This window comes from Electrona antarctica, assembly GCF_951216825.1.
Source record: "Electrona antarctica genome assembly, chromosome: 4".
NCBI lineage: Eukaryota > Metazoa > Chordata > Actinopteri > Myctophiformes > Myctophidae > Electrona > Electrona antarctica.
Window position 1 is genome coordinate 45,631,868 of NC_136809.1, and position 14,934 is coordinate 45,646,801.

General features: G+C 43.0%; 1 protein-coding gene across 2 annotated transcripts in view; it reads left to right on the plus strand.

Moving 5' to 3' along the window:
- zcchc7 (zinc finger, CCHC domain containing 7) overlaps positions 1-14,934 on the plus strand; it is a 72,295-nt gene that overhangs the window by 36,572 nt on the left and 20,789 nt on the right. For both annotated transcript variants that reach the window (XM_079498852.1, XM_079498853.1), the window contains exons 4-7: positions 4,953-5,026; positions 5,339-5,473; positions 6,331-6,501; positions 10,578-10,613. In XM_079498852.1, coding sequence (XP_079354978.1) covers positions 4,953-5,026; positions 5,339-5,473; positions 6,331-6,501; positions 10,578-10,613 — 416 coding nt within the window. The remainder of the gene's footprint in view (positions 1-4,952; positions 5,027-5,338; positions 5,474-6,330; positions 6,502-10,577; positions 10,614-14,934) is intronic.

Sequence of the window (14,934 nt, forward strand, 5' to 3'; positions counted from 1 at the left end):
TGCTAAAACCTCATAATGCAGACTCCAGGCTGTGCTAAAACCTCATAATGCCGACTGACTCCAGGCTGTGCTAAAACCTCATAATGCAGACTCCAGGCTGTGCTAAAACCTCATAATGCCGACTGACTCCAGGCTGTGCTAAAACCTCATAATGCAGACTCCAGGCTGTGCTAAAACCTCATAATGCCGACTGACTCCAGGCTGTGCTAAAACCTCATAATGCAGACTCCAGGCTGTGCTAAAACCTCATAATGCCGACTGACTCCAGGCTGTGCTAAAACCTCATAATGCAGACTCCAGGCTCTGCTAAAACCTCATAATGCCGACTCCAGGCTGTGCTAAAACCTCATAATGCAGACTCCAGGCTCTGCTAAAACCTCATAATGCAGACAGACTCCAGGCTGTGCTAAAACCTCATAATGCAGACAGACTCCATGCTCTGCTAAAACCTCATAATGCAGACAGACTCCAGGCTGTGCTAAAACCTCATAATGCAGACAGACTCCAGGCTGTGCTAAAACCTCATAATGCAGACAGACTCCAGGCTCTGCTAAAACCTCATAATGCAGACAGACTCCAGGCTCTGCTAAAACCTCATAATGCAGACAGACTCCAGGCTCTGCTAAAACCTCATAATGCCGACTCCAGGCTCTGCTAAAACCTCATAATGCCGACTCCAGGCTCTGCTAAAACCTCATAATGCAGACAGACTCCAGGCTGTGCTAAAACCTCATAATGCCGACTCCAGGCTCTGCCAGGGCTTGGATTTGAACGGGAGCGTCAAGGTCGATTAGCATACTTTCACCCGGCCTACAGACAGACAACAGACATTCGGACTTCCCACTCCTCCCTTACTCCCCTCTTCCCCATGTGTTTGATTCCTGGGCCGTGACAAAGAGGTTCACCCTTTATCCGTGTGTGTGTGTGTGTGTGTGTGTGTGGGTGATATGGGGGCCCTTAGATTAAGGGAAAGCTTCCTGTTCTTTATGTGGGGGCAGTCCCCATGGGAGACGCTTTGGGAATGACTTTCGTCAAAGTCTCTGACGCCTCCTCCGTACACGCACACTCATGCACGTCTATCAAGCTTCCCATTGACTGGACAGGACGTGAGTTGGTGTGTAGTTGTGTAACTCTACCAACTGAGCGCACGTACACACACACACACACACACACACACACACACACACACACACACACACACACACACACACACGTAAGACCCCCGGTCAGATCACAGTAGGCGAGTGCTGGCTGGCTGCACACAGTAACATCCACGAGTGTTGTTCATTTAACACTGAGAGTGTTTAAATGGAACCAACAGGTCCATTTGGTTAAATTTGTAGAGTTACTTACAGATGGATACCGTTAAAGGTGTAGTGAAATGTAAAATACGTTTTTCACACTTTTAGACCATATCCGTGGTCATCATATGGGAATTCCTAACAATGGATGCCAAAAAAATGGCAAATTCTCATTTTTGTGTGTTTTTACAGTATATCAAAAGTCCATAAAAATACTTTTTTTATTACTTCCTGAAAACGAAAACGTGCTGCGTGATGTGTCGAGGCCCACATCGATAAAAGCCAATCAAAATGAAGCTCACCCGTTTAATTCCCCATATGTGCGCATCCGTGCAGCACAGCTGCTATTGATTACAGAAATCCTCAGTTTTTATTCCCATTCAAGATAACACCCAGACAGTGTATTACTCGGTTTCAACTTAATCATCACGCTAAAATATGTATCTGAAAACATTATAGGGTAGAAATAACCCACATAACAGTAAACTGGTACAGCTGGCCGTCTATCTGATTTGTAAACAAACACACCACCATGCTGCTGCGTATAGCATAGCTACCGTCCCTAGCTACCATCCCATCGCCTGAAGGGATGCAACGCTCTGATTGGTTCAGAAACTTCAGACCGGTGTTTCAACTTGAAACCGTTTGAAACCGTTGCACTGCACCTTTAAATTAACACTGCCACAACTGCTGAAGGCACCCTCCTTTGTGATTGTGTGAAACACACGCACACACACACACACACACACATTTAACATCTTTATTTGCATTCACATTTTACAAGACATTTCTTGAACACAAACAATAGTGGATGCGCAAACTTGAAAAAAAAAACTCTACAACAAGTGCTTCAGGATACAGATCACGGGTACAGAAAGCATCGCCTTCTCCATATATGGCGACTGCCAATTATTGCAGACACTGAACAGAATTTTGCCGATGCCTTAGCTCTCGGCTTGGGCATGCCTGCAATCTGCAGCCCCCTCACGACTGATTTATGGACATTACCGAGGCTTCCAAATATGAACACAAGTAGTTTACATTTGTAGCCAAGCTGTATAATAGCATCCTTAAGACGCTGGTACTTAAGCACCTTGGTAAGGAATGCCTCTTCCAGACTGTGGTCAAATGTACATGCCACTTCTAAAATGGTCACTTCTCTACTGTCCTCATCAACAACAACAATATCTGGCGTATTAGCTGTGACATCTGAAAAGGCATCATTTTAATTATTGTGCATGAACATGGCAGTTGAAACACGTGAGTGCTTATACATTTTGGCAGATGATGAAACGTATGAACTTATGTCCTTAGCTAATAGGTCAACAATTCTGTCGTGCCTAGCAATGTACATTCCCTTATATACATAGCAGCCATTAAGAATATGTGACAGTGTTTCTGTAACTGAACCCTGTCACGTGCTGTCAAACAGCAGTGTCCTGTAGATCCACATTACATGTATTTGAATTCCAGAGTGGCGGTGGGAACGATGCAAGTTGGGAATGCATGCCCCGCCTGCTCATTCATGGCTATACCCGGTGTACTTAATACTTATGTATCCTTGTGAATATCAGTCACACGCAGGTTATTTTTATTCTTTGAAAAATGACATTGTGATTGGCCCGGTCATCACATCCATATAAAATAAATGAGTTCCAGTTTATGTTTTTTATTTTTTTTACATTCTCATCATATGTTTTTTTCAGCCAGAGACCTCCCAGATCGCAAAGATTTGGATTAAAAACGTTCGCTGTGAAAGAATAGGCTATTATATTCAAATCTAAAAGCTTTTAGATCTGCTATTTTTCAATAGCTAAAGTATAACGTAATGCTTAAAACAACTCCTGAATGGGTTAAAATCTATAAAGGTCCTGCTGAGGCTTTATTAATGCTTGAATTATTAAAGGGGAATTCCAGTCACTTAGAGCTGATGTGTGGAAATAAGAGACCCTTCTGTGTGGCCTAGAACCGGAGCAGTTTTTGGGGGGTCATGTGATCAGTAACGTACGGTTGCTCTGCTCTCTGGCTACAATGGGGATTTTACCTCCAGCTGAACATATACAAGACAAGTGATTATATAAGATTTATATGAATGAATTATCACATACCCGTAGCCTTTTTTTATTCACAAGTCAATGACAGAATAGCGTTTTATCATTATCATTTATCATTTTTAGAACAAAAGTGGATTTTTCTGACAGTGGGTCACGTTGGCTGAGAAGTGTAGCTGGCCAGCTTCACTTTTGTTGGTACTCAGCCATTCATTGAACTGTAAAAAGTGTCCGTTTTCCACTCTTTGGTTCCTTTGCTCCCAGATAAAGTCTCTTCGGCTGTGAATTTTACAACAACATTGAGTTTTGACACTGGGCAGGTAGGGGACGGTCCTTTTGTGTGTGTGTGTGTGTGTGTGTGTGTGTGTGTGTGTGTGTGTGTGTGTGTGTGTGTGTGTGTGTGTGTGTGTGTGTGTGTGTGTGTGTGTGTGTGTGTGTGTGTGTGTGTGTGTGTGTGTGTGTGTGTGTGTGTGTGTGTGTGTGTGTGTGTGTGTGTGTGTGTGTGTGGCATATATATCATCAGTCATTTTCAGCAAGTGGGTGGTCATACGGCAAAGTATAAATTAGGCTTGAAAGCTGCACAGAATAGCGATAAGTGTCTGACTCTGGATAGACAGAGGCAATGCAACAGTGAGCGGAATACAGGAGGAAAGGAGAGTGTAATGTTTGATTATGGCTCAAGGCTGTGTCTTTCTGTTTGTCCAAAGGCTAAAGACTGTCAACCTGCTAATCGCAGCAGTTGATGCGTGGGTGTCTGTATAGTGTGTGTGTGTGTGCGTGGGGGTACTGGGTAGCATGTCGGTGTGTGAGTCATGGGTATCAGCACTAAATGTATGTTGGGTACACATCTGTGTGTGCGTGCATGTACACGTGAGGTTTGTTGTTGTCAGTTACAGTTCCGTGGGCCTGAGGAGAATTCAGCGCTTTCCCTCAGGATGCTGTTAGTGCCACTCATACAGATGTGCTGCTACTGTGACAGCGGCGTGTGTGTGTATTTTTATACGTACTGTGTGGTGTGGATGGGCATGTCTCGCATGTGTGTCTCAGAGGAAATGGTGAATTTTCTTCTCTGAGCCTGCTTTTTTTTTTTAGTTCTCTCCTTTTCTCTGTCCTCCAATAGCAAACATATAGATGTTAATCTGAGCTAATCCTTGGTCATGTTTACATTGACAGCTTTTTAGGCGACCTCCTGTTCATAATTCATACGGTTTAAATGCATCACGTCGAACATCAAGGTTTCGGGCAAACATTTTAGAAAAGCCCAAAATGTAGTTACTGTCATTTAACCAGTTCTGGGAGGAACATTTACCCAAAATAGCAGATGCAATGCGTTTTGTCAATCAGCTATTAGCTTTGTAGACGGAAAAAAGCGGTCCAAGTACATTTGTAACTCAGCACCGTTTCACTCAGGGTTTAAAGCTCCTTACACACTTTGTTTGTGATTAATTCCCCTGTTGAACTTCTCTGAAAGCTTAAAAAATAAGCAGTAGCAGTGTGACAACAGACAAGGATGGTCAGGTGCGGATCCTGAAGAGATACTACTATAAAAGACATTGCCCCAGTATGTTATCTTAATATCTTCTAATGTCTTCCTTTCCAGATGGTGGTAACAGCAGTGGTGGTGGTGGTGGTGGTGGAGGAGTCAGCTGGTCGGTGTCTAACAGAGATAGAGAGGTAGGTGGGGAGTAACAGCCCTATAGGACACTTTGTTCATTTTTGGGCTACTACTGTATGTGGTACAGCATAATGCCTCATGGTTGTTGGGCTCAAAACTTATTTTTACTTGATTATTTCAATTGCACAAATTTCACACTGTTTTGTTAATCACAGTTTGCGAAACTCATATAAAAAGTGAAATCCTCTGGGTTACCCGGAGAGTATACAAATGGAACCAAATGGACCCTTATGGATCCATTTGGTCACCTTTGTACACTCCCGGAGTAGGTGAGCATTTACTGTGTGTAATGGTGCAATGGTTTCCCTTAGGCACAGATCTGTAACAGAGATGGCGGCGTGAGGCTGGGAAGCCGTGGGCCCAACCGATACTTTGCTGACAAGAAGGTCACCTGTCACAACTGCAACAAGACGGGACATCTTTCTAAGAACTGCCCTACACCCAAGGTTCAGCACGCACGCATGCATACACGCACACACTCTAAGAACTGCCCCACACCCAAGGTTCAACACGCGCACACTCTAAGAACTGCCCCACACCCAAGGTTCAGCACGTACCCACTCTAAGAACTGCCCCACACCCAATGTTCAACACGCATGTACGCACACACACACACACTAAGAACTTCCCCACACCCAAGGTTCAACACGCACACACTGTAAGAACTGCCCCACACCCAAGGTTCAACACGCACACCACGCACACAGGCACGCACACACTCTAAGAACTGCCCCACACCCAAGGTTCAAGGTGTGTGTGATTAGTTGCAAAAAAGACGAGACCAAGGCACTCTTGTGGAAACGTTAAAAAACCTAGAGTAAACCTACGTGTCGCGGGAAAAGAACTGTTGCAGGCGGTTAAGGCTTTTTAACTTTTCCACATTAGTTTTGCATAAATTCTGTCACCCAGTCGTACCAAAGAGGACCTTCTTTGAGCTTTTCACCCGAGCCAAACGGATGCCACACCTTCCTCTTCCCCCCCCCCCCTACATTGTATTTATTTGTGTTGACAGTCTTTATTGTGTGTGTGTGTGTGTGTGTGTCTGTGTCTGTCTGTGTCTATGTCTATGTCTATGTCTATGTCTGTGTCTGTGTCTATGTCTATGTCTATGTCTATGTCTATGTCTATGTCTATGTCTATGTCTATGTCTATGTCTATGTCTATGTCTGTGTCTGTGTCTGTGTCTGTGTCTGTGTCTGTGTCTGTGTCTGTGTCTGTGTCTGTGTGTGTGTGTGTGTGTGTGTGTGTGTGTGTGTGTGTGTGTGTGTGTGTGTGTGTTTGTGTTTGTGTTTTGTGCACACAGAAGCTGACACCCTGCTTCCTGTGTGGCACCCCAGGCCACCATTCGTACGACTGTCCCAGTAAGCACTGCAACAACTGCGGCCAGCCGGGCCACCTCTTTGACTCGTGCTCCGAGAGGGCTCACTGGCTCAAACAGTGTCACCGCTGTGGCGTCAAGGGACACTTCCTGGATGTGAGTAGCACGTTGATTGTTTTGGTTTGTTTATTACAGTGGTTCCCAAACCTTTTCATGTCAAGGACCCCCAAAATGACACGTATTAACCCGTGGATACCCCCATTTTAACCCATTCAGGCCTGACGTCGAAATTTAAAAAAAAAAAGTTTTCTAAATCATGACAATTTTCGGAAAGATTTGAGGCACATTTTAACGATTTTTCAAAAATAGCAGACCTACAAGTTCGTAGCGCGCCACTCGGTGGCGCGCTATGAGCTTGTAGATCTGCTATTTTTCAATAGCTAAATTATAACAATGTTTAAAACACCAAAAGGGGTTCCCGCCCCAAAATGGGTTAATGGTTAATGTGGTTAAACGCTAACGTGACATGGATGCGTTCCAGGTCTCAATGGATTAACCCGCGGATACCCCCATTTTAATAGATACGGCAGGACCCCCCATAAGACAGGACCCCCTATACGAGAAGGTTTTTACGGCTCTAGCAGTTATTCACAACCCGTTTTAATTTCAAGGACCTCCAGTTTGACACAATCCGTGCCAGGATTCCTTCAAAATAGGATCTCTGGGGTGCCTGAAAGACATGGCCGCTTTTACTCTGAAACCCACGACCCGGAAACAATCCGGAAAAGAAGTTTGCTTTACATTGCTAGCTTACATTGCTATCGTTTTAATTTATACGATATATGATCCAAAAAGCGTTGAGGAGCAGAAATGAAGCGCTAGTATATCCGTCAGATCAAAACCACGGAGAACGCCCTGGATTAGGAGAGACGAGGCATTCTTTCTGCCGTGCTAACAGCTAAGTCAACGGTAAGCTAACATGAGCCCACAGTGTAGCATACGGTAGCGAGAGGCGAACTGAAAAATAAAAAAAGGGAAAAAATTCAGAATATTCTTCTCTCGCCCGGTATCATTGAGGATGCGCTAGGACGTCTACACACGTCCTATGAAGTCGTCGGTTGGGATCCCAAGGACGTGTGGACACGTCCTACGGACAGAATGTGTTAATGGCATTTCTATCGCTGAGATATATTGTAAAATCAATGTTAATTTAACTCGGAGTGTACAAAATGGAACCAAATGGACCCCCATTTGGTTCCATTTGTAAGGGTTCATTTGGTTCCAAACTATAATTTAGCTGGGGACCCCTTGGAACTCCTTCAAGGACCCCTGGGGGTCCCCGGACCCCACTTTGGGAACCACTGATCTATGACGTAGGACTCCCACATTAGAGGATAGTTTCAACCCCATCAGAGCCTCATTGACTTCCGTCACAAAATTAAAGTTCATTATTTAAATAAAGAATATGTCCGCTGCATTGACCTTGGCCTACTGGCAGCGTGCGCGACAAATTCGGCGCTGATCAGTCCAGTGGCTTGCGGGATTAGCCACCGCACAGCTAAACACACACACACACACACACACACACACACACACACACACGTCTATTGATGGCTCGCCTCCTACTGAGTCACTTTTGTGGTTTTGCATTAATTTGCCAATTTATGTAAATATTTCAAAATGGCCGAAGGAAGGAGGATTAACAGTTGAAGAGCCTTGTCTACTATATCACAAGAATGTATTATTTTCTTCTTTTCCCTGCAACTCCCTGTCCTCCCTGTATTCTTGAAAATGAGAGACCAAGGGTCAGCTCACGCTGCTGTTCACATTAATTGATACACTTCAGCAATTACAGCTTTAGTTATGTCTCTGCCATGCTACATATTCCAGCTGTCTACGTGTGTGTGTGTGTGTGTGTGTGTGTGTGTGTGTGTGTGTGTGTGTGTGTGTGTGTGTGTGTGTGTGTGTGTGTGTGTGTGTGTGTGTGTGTGTGTGTGTGTGTGTGTGTGTGTGTGTGTGTGTGTGTGTGTGTGTGTGTGTGTGTGTGTGTGTGTGTGTGTGTGTGTGTGTGTGTGTGTGTGCGTGCGTGTGCTGAAGGGTGAATCTAATGACCATCAATGACAATTATCTCACCGCAACGTTCATTATCCTGCCCATTTGCACTAATGCCATGGAATAGAAACTGTGTGTGGGTGTGTGTATGCACATGCATGTGTTTTTTTTTTTTTTTTATCATTCCCTCATATCATTCTCTCTCTCTCTCTCTCTCTCTCTCTCTCTCTCTCTCTCTCTCTCTCTCTCTCTCTCTCTCTCTCTCTCTCTCCTCTCCCTCTCCCTCTCCCTCCCTGTCAGTCAGTCATGTACTGTGCTCTGTGTAATGGATGAGTAACCAGGTGAACACTAGAGGGGAGACCAGGACACACGCAGTCTCATTTCTCTCTCTCTCTCTCTCTCTCTCTCTCTCTCTCTCTCTCTCTCTCTCTCTCTCTCCTATCTCTCTCTCTCTCTCTCTCTCCTATCTCTCTCTCTCTCTCTCTCTCTCTCTCTCTCTCTCTCTCTCTCTCTCTCTCTCTCTCTGTCATTTCTTCCACAGAGCATCCTTGCATGCATCTTTTTCTTCACGCTTCTTCTTCAATTGTTGTTTTTTCACTTTTCCACCAATATACAAACGTTGTTTTGTAATTATCCTTTTTTTTGGTCTGTGCATTCTCAATGTTCTACTTTATATTGTGTGTGTTCGTGTGCATGTGTCAGTGAGAGAGAGAGAGTCAGGTCTCTGTCCCTTGGGTCTTTCTGTGTCTCTCATTAAAGACAGACGGTTGACGGAGCGCGAGTGTGTCACCCGCCTCGCCTGTCGCCCTCGACAACAACCCACTACTCCAGTGCTCTGGAGGGAGAGGGGAGGCAGGGGGAGCAGGGGGGAGAGAGAGAGAGAAACGGGGAGAGAGGGGGTGGGGGGGTTGGGTGTCCAAAAAGATAAGATATGTATGAGAGAGAGAGAAGGGGAAGGTACAGACGGACACAAGCAGAAGTGTTGAAATATCAAAATTAATATTTGTTTCTGAAATGCTGCGGTTGAAGTGGCTGAACTGGTTCATAGAACTGCAGACTTGATATCGGAACGGTTTGATGTTTAGATATTTCTGTATCAACTGCGAGACAGTGGCTAGGTTGGTGTTGCGCGCAAATACTATTGTGTAATACTGTTCCATTGCCTGCATGAATTCGCTCTCTCTCGCTCGCGCTCTCTCCTTCTCCCTCCCTTTTTCTCTCTCAGTAGGTGTGTAAGTAGATAAATCTCGTTGCCTGCAGCGACTGCGGCATTTTCAATTTCCCAGTGGGAAGTGACGACGGCTGGGGAAAGGATGTCAACGCTTAGGGAACACCGTGGAGACAAGCCCCAGGGATAATGCTTTAGCCACACCAGGACAGAACCAGTGACTAACTGGCTGACTGAATTACTGGGTGACTGAATGACTCACTGACTGACTGACTGACTGACTGAATAAATGACTGTCTGCCTGGCTGAATAAAACACTTGACTGACTGATGGGAGGGGGGGGGGTGGAATGGGGTGTACAGGTGAAGTGAGAAAACGAAAAAGATAGTGACTCGAGGGTCAGGCAGGCAACCATAAGTGGACTTATTAATTCTCTCCTCTTGTGCTCCATTTATAACCCTCGCCATCTCCTGTCTGACTGGTTCCGTTTTCATTTCTCTCTCTCTCTCTCTCTCTCTCTCTCTCTCTCTCTCATCTCTATCTATGTTCCTCCACTCTTCCTCGCTCTGTGATAAGAATCAGTTCTCTCAGCGTTAACTAATGGTTTCCCTCATTGTGTCTCTTCTAGACTTCAGTAGAGGCGCCGCACACACAGACGCACGCACGCACCCACACGCACACACACACACACACACACACACACACACACACAACAGAGAAAATAATGGCATTGTTGTGTTCTCAAACGTCTTTTTGTCTCCGTTCAACCCTAGACAATGGACAATCTTGTCCCTCTCTCTGTACTCTGGTTGACAATGGAAACAAGTTTTGGCTTTTTGTGACACTATCCATGTTGGTGCTTTCAAAGGAGATATATTGCTTTTGATTGTATGTCAATAAAGTGTCTTATTATTCTTTTGACGCTGTTTGTGTCCCAGTGCTCTGTTAAGTGTGCATTGCGTATGTATTCCTATCTTATCTGTGTCTAACAAATCTGTTTTTGTGTCTTCAGGCATGTCCAGAGATATGGAGGCAGTACCACATCACGGTGAGTGAGACACTTCACAGTCCTAGTCTTCACTTTAAAGTGATTTTTAAATTTGTTAGAACCTTGGTTTTTTAAGGCTTACCGGCCATGATATAGTACACATATTGTTGACCATCTTTATCTGGTCCTATTGGCGTTCCCACGAGTTACAACATTGAACACTCAAAATCACACTTTTAGACGGATATTATATTTTTTGTGCAGACTCCAGAGTTGATATTGTGGCACTAGAGGCAAGGTCATGGGGTTATTGAAATGGTCAAGGTTCTGCTCAGCGCATTTTATGGCAATCCAGCCTTTAGATTTTAAGATAGTTTAGCAATTGTGTCAGACCGACGTTGATGATCATCCTTTTTTTCAACTTAAATGTTATTCATTTTTCATGAACAAGAATAGACGGAGACATACAGAAAGCAACAAGACAAACAAATGGACACTACAGTATGTGTTGCCAAACATCAACTCAGGAAATAAAAATAAAAATAGTAGACAAATGCTATAATTGCTGGAGTTCACACACAGACAGGATAATAATAAAATGGAAACAATATTGATGATCATCCTTGATGATGCTAGCAAGGCTAAAAGTATAATTTTTTAGACAGGACACCGGTGGCTCTTGCATGTCCGTCAAGATGGCAGTCGGATTCAAACTCAGATCCTGGCCTTTAAAAGGAACATATGGTTTGTGCACTAACATGCTGAAGCTGAACCCATTGTCTCGTCTTTTGTTCACGTACTGTAGATCACAGAGCACTGGGGCATCAGTCGCCCCCATCGCCCAGGACGAAGTTCTTTGTTCTTTCTATTAGTAACGCCCGACGCCCAAGACGAAGTTTTATCCAAAATACGAAGTTTATTGATATGAAAACCGATCGCATCTACAAGCTCATAGCGCGCCACCGAGTGGCGCGCTACGAGCTTGTAGGTCTGCTATTTTTGAAAAATCGAAGAACGACTGACATAGAAACATAGCTTTTTCAGAAAACTGTCAGGATGTAGAAGACATTTTTAGAATCTGATCTCAGGTCAAAATGGGTTAAGGTGTTTAAGATAATATCTTTGGTTTATGTCATACCCACGGTTCTACCAAAGCTCAGCATTGGTTTCAGCATCCATTTGAACATGGTGCATAGACTTTGAATTTCTTTCGCTCTGCATATAATTCCCCGTACCATGATGCACATGTAGGTATTAAGACAATGTCATGTGCAGGGATCTACAATATTATAGTTGTACATAATTAGGAGATAATCTAATTGTCGGTGAAAAGTCGGTGAAAGTCAATGAGTTGAAATTTGGTCAGTGTAACAAATACAATAGTTTGGAGGAGGCTGCAGTTGTATTGTGTTTTGGATGAAGCATTTAGCACAAAGTACACAAGGGCCCTAATGCAGGAGGGATTTTCTTTCAAGTTTTCTGCACTGTGGTCGCTGAACAAATCTATTGTAGCCCATAAACGTATGAATGGAAATTGTCATTCTGTGACCTCATTACAGCTTTGATGCTTGCCATGCATTCTCACTTTGTGAGACTTCTTATTTTTATATACAGAATGTACTTACATCCGTTTCATGGGTGCAGTCTATAAATTATTAATAAGACATGACACCAATATACAGTATAACACCTAACACAGTGTTCATTTTGATGAACAAAGCTTTTTTTTCTGGTAACTAGAAAAGATCACTAATAAAATGTTTTTACGGAACAGTGATGCATCCTGCATATTCATCTGAATAAGATTTGCCATAAAATGCCTCAAATAATGTTTTGATGCGCAATCCTTTTAATGTTACCATTTTCATCTTACAATGATATTTAACACATTTGGACACATCCAGGTACATTTTAGATGTCATTAGGCATCACAGATAACATTATACTCAGCTAAGAGTATTAAACAATTGTTCCTGTCTCTGTGCTCAGGAGGCGTGCAGAAAAGCTGTGTTTTGTTTACCATTGTAAACATGCCAGATGCACATCTTTTAACATTGATTTGCTCGTTATTGCGAACAGCAGTGAGCACTAACTATGAGACCTAGCAGAACATGTCTGTGTGTGTGTGTGTGTGTGTGTGTGTGTGTGTGTGTGTGTGTGTGTGTCTGTCTGTGTGTGTGTCACGCTGTAACACCACCCGCCTGCCACCAGAGGGCGCAGCTGTATCACAAAAAAAAAAACACACGCACACACACAAACTTAACTTAAAAAAAACTTAACTTAAAAAAACTTAAATTAAAAAAAAAGAGAACTTAAAAAAAACCTTTAAAAAGTACGTAATTTATTCTAATTGTTGTTATTGCAATTTACGAGCTGTGTTCGCTTCCCACGTTCGTGCGTCTTAATTGTATTAAACACAGGTAATTCAATGGAATGCAGCCAGTTTGTCTGCAAACTGCAGACAAACAAACGGCATCCAAAGTTTAATTCTGTTAAACTTTTGTGCATTTCCCTTTCTCCTTGCTTTTAAATCACTTCTGCTCTTGATAGTAAGTTGATAATGTCTCATGTGCAAGCACGTACTCTGTGTGCACGGCCACGAGGGAGATACTCTTGCATTTGTGTTCATCCACAGATTTTGAAATTATTATTAAATTAATAAAAACAAAGAATTGCATGAAATATGTTTAACCACTTTAATCATGGCAACTCGATTTGGAGAATATCATTATAGGTGAACGTTTCATAGGGTGTAAGTGGTTAAGGGACACATTATCGTAATTTACTACAAATATGGATGTTCTCTTACTTTTTACAGTAGTTCCAGAGTAAGATTATTAAACTAACTTTTAAAGTGATACTTTAGTGATAGTTTATTGAAGCCTTTGTTGTTGTTTATTATGGCATAATATACCTTGATTCTTTCAAAATGCTAATGGGAATTAATGCGGTTAGTATTACTACTGGGGTAGCTGACCCCCCTAAATACGTACCCCTTATCCCATCCGTACCTTCTATTCACTGCACCCCCTTAGTTTGAGGGTGTAAACGTTAATGCGGAAGCACAATCAATGTGTCTCCAAGTTTGGATTCACTGAGCAGTATGTGGACGTGTTCTGTTCTGTATCCTCTGTGCACAAAGTTTGAAGTACTGTAGTTGATCTATGGCAAATTCCCAGCTGGTCTGGTACAAATGGGAAGTCCAGTAGCAGGGAATACGCAGGATAAACTCATTTAGGAGGTTACTTCCCAGAAATATATTATTATTTATTTATTTTGGGTGGAAAGCAATCTCATGGAAACAGCTTTCCAATGAAATGGGGATACCATCCAACATTGGAAAATAGTAATGTGACAAAGACATTTTCACAAATTCATATTTCAAATTTTCACAAATATTTACACAAATGTGGCCTCTACAAGTTGTCTACCCATTTTCCTTCAAATTAGCTGGCTACCTATTTCCTTCACTATTTAGAAAAAAACTATTCAGTCCTTATTCCTCTACTTATTAACTCTTTACCCATGTGTATGCTTGACCAAAGTGCAGGCGCTCACTGTTTGTTTATTTCTGATGATGATTCTCCAGTGACCATAACATCAGTTTTTAACTTAAAAAATGTAAGGATTATATGAAGAGAATGTAGCACCTCGTCATTCATGGACTAAAACCCGTTTATTTTGGTTGCCTAGCAACGGTCTAGGCCAAGTGCATTTCCGACATCACTGGCATTGTGCCAGGTGGCGAGGACTCTGCACATGCTCTATCTGTAGGGACCTAGCTTCGCACTAATCTCAGCACTGGCGGGATATTTGCTTAGTGCCTGTACATAGTTGGAGTTCGCCAACAAACTATGAATGTACTAAATGCAAATTTCTGCAATAGCAAGCAGAGTCTATCATCGATGCGCAAGCTAGTCCTCTAGTCCAGCTGGTTTTCTCATTGGCTGACGTCGCTGTGCTAGTCCAGTTGGCTTTCTCATTGGCTAAACCATATCTACTGTATGTGCACACCGCAAATATGTCCGGGCGGAAACGAACGACTCTGAACACTGGTTCCTACCTAAACTACGGCGCTGAAACTGACCCAGAGGCAGTTATAGCGGACCCCCGCAGATAATAATAATGCAGCTGGTAAATAATTGATTTAATCAATTCTTGTTTTTCTTTTCTTTTCTTTTTTTTTTTTCTTTTCTTTTCTTGCATATTGAGAATACCTGGTCAGAATGTCCTCAATATTAGCAATGCATCTGTGATAAAGGTGGATGGTTTATGACACTCTTGAGTAGTAACCTTGGTAGTCTGTATTTCTGAAGCTAACCAGTGTGAAGGATTGTGGTGAGCAACATACTGTAGTCTAGTCTAGCATTAAAAGAAGTGA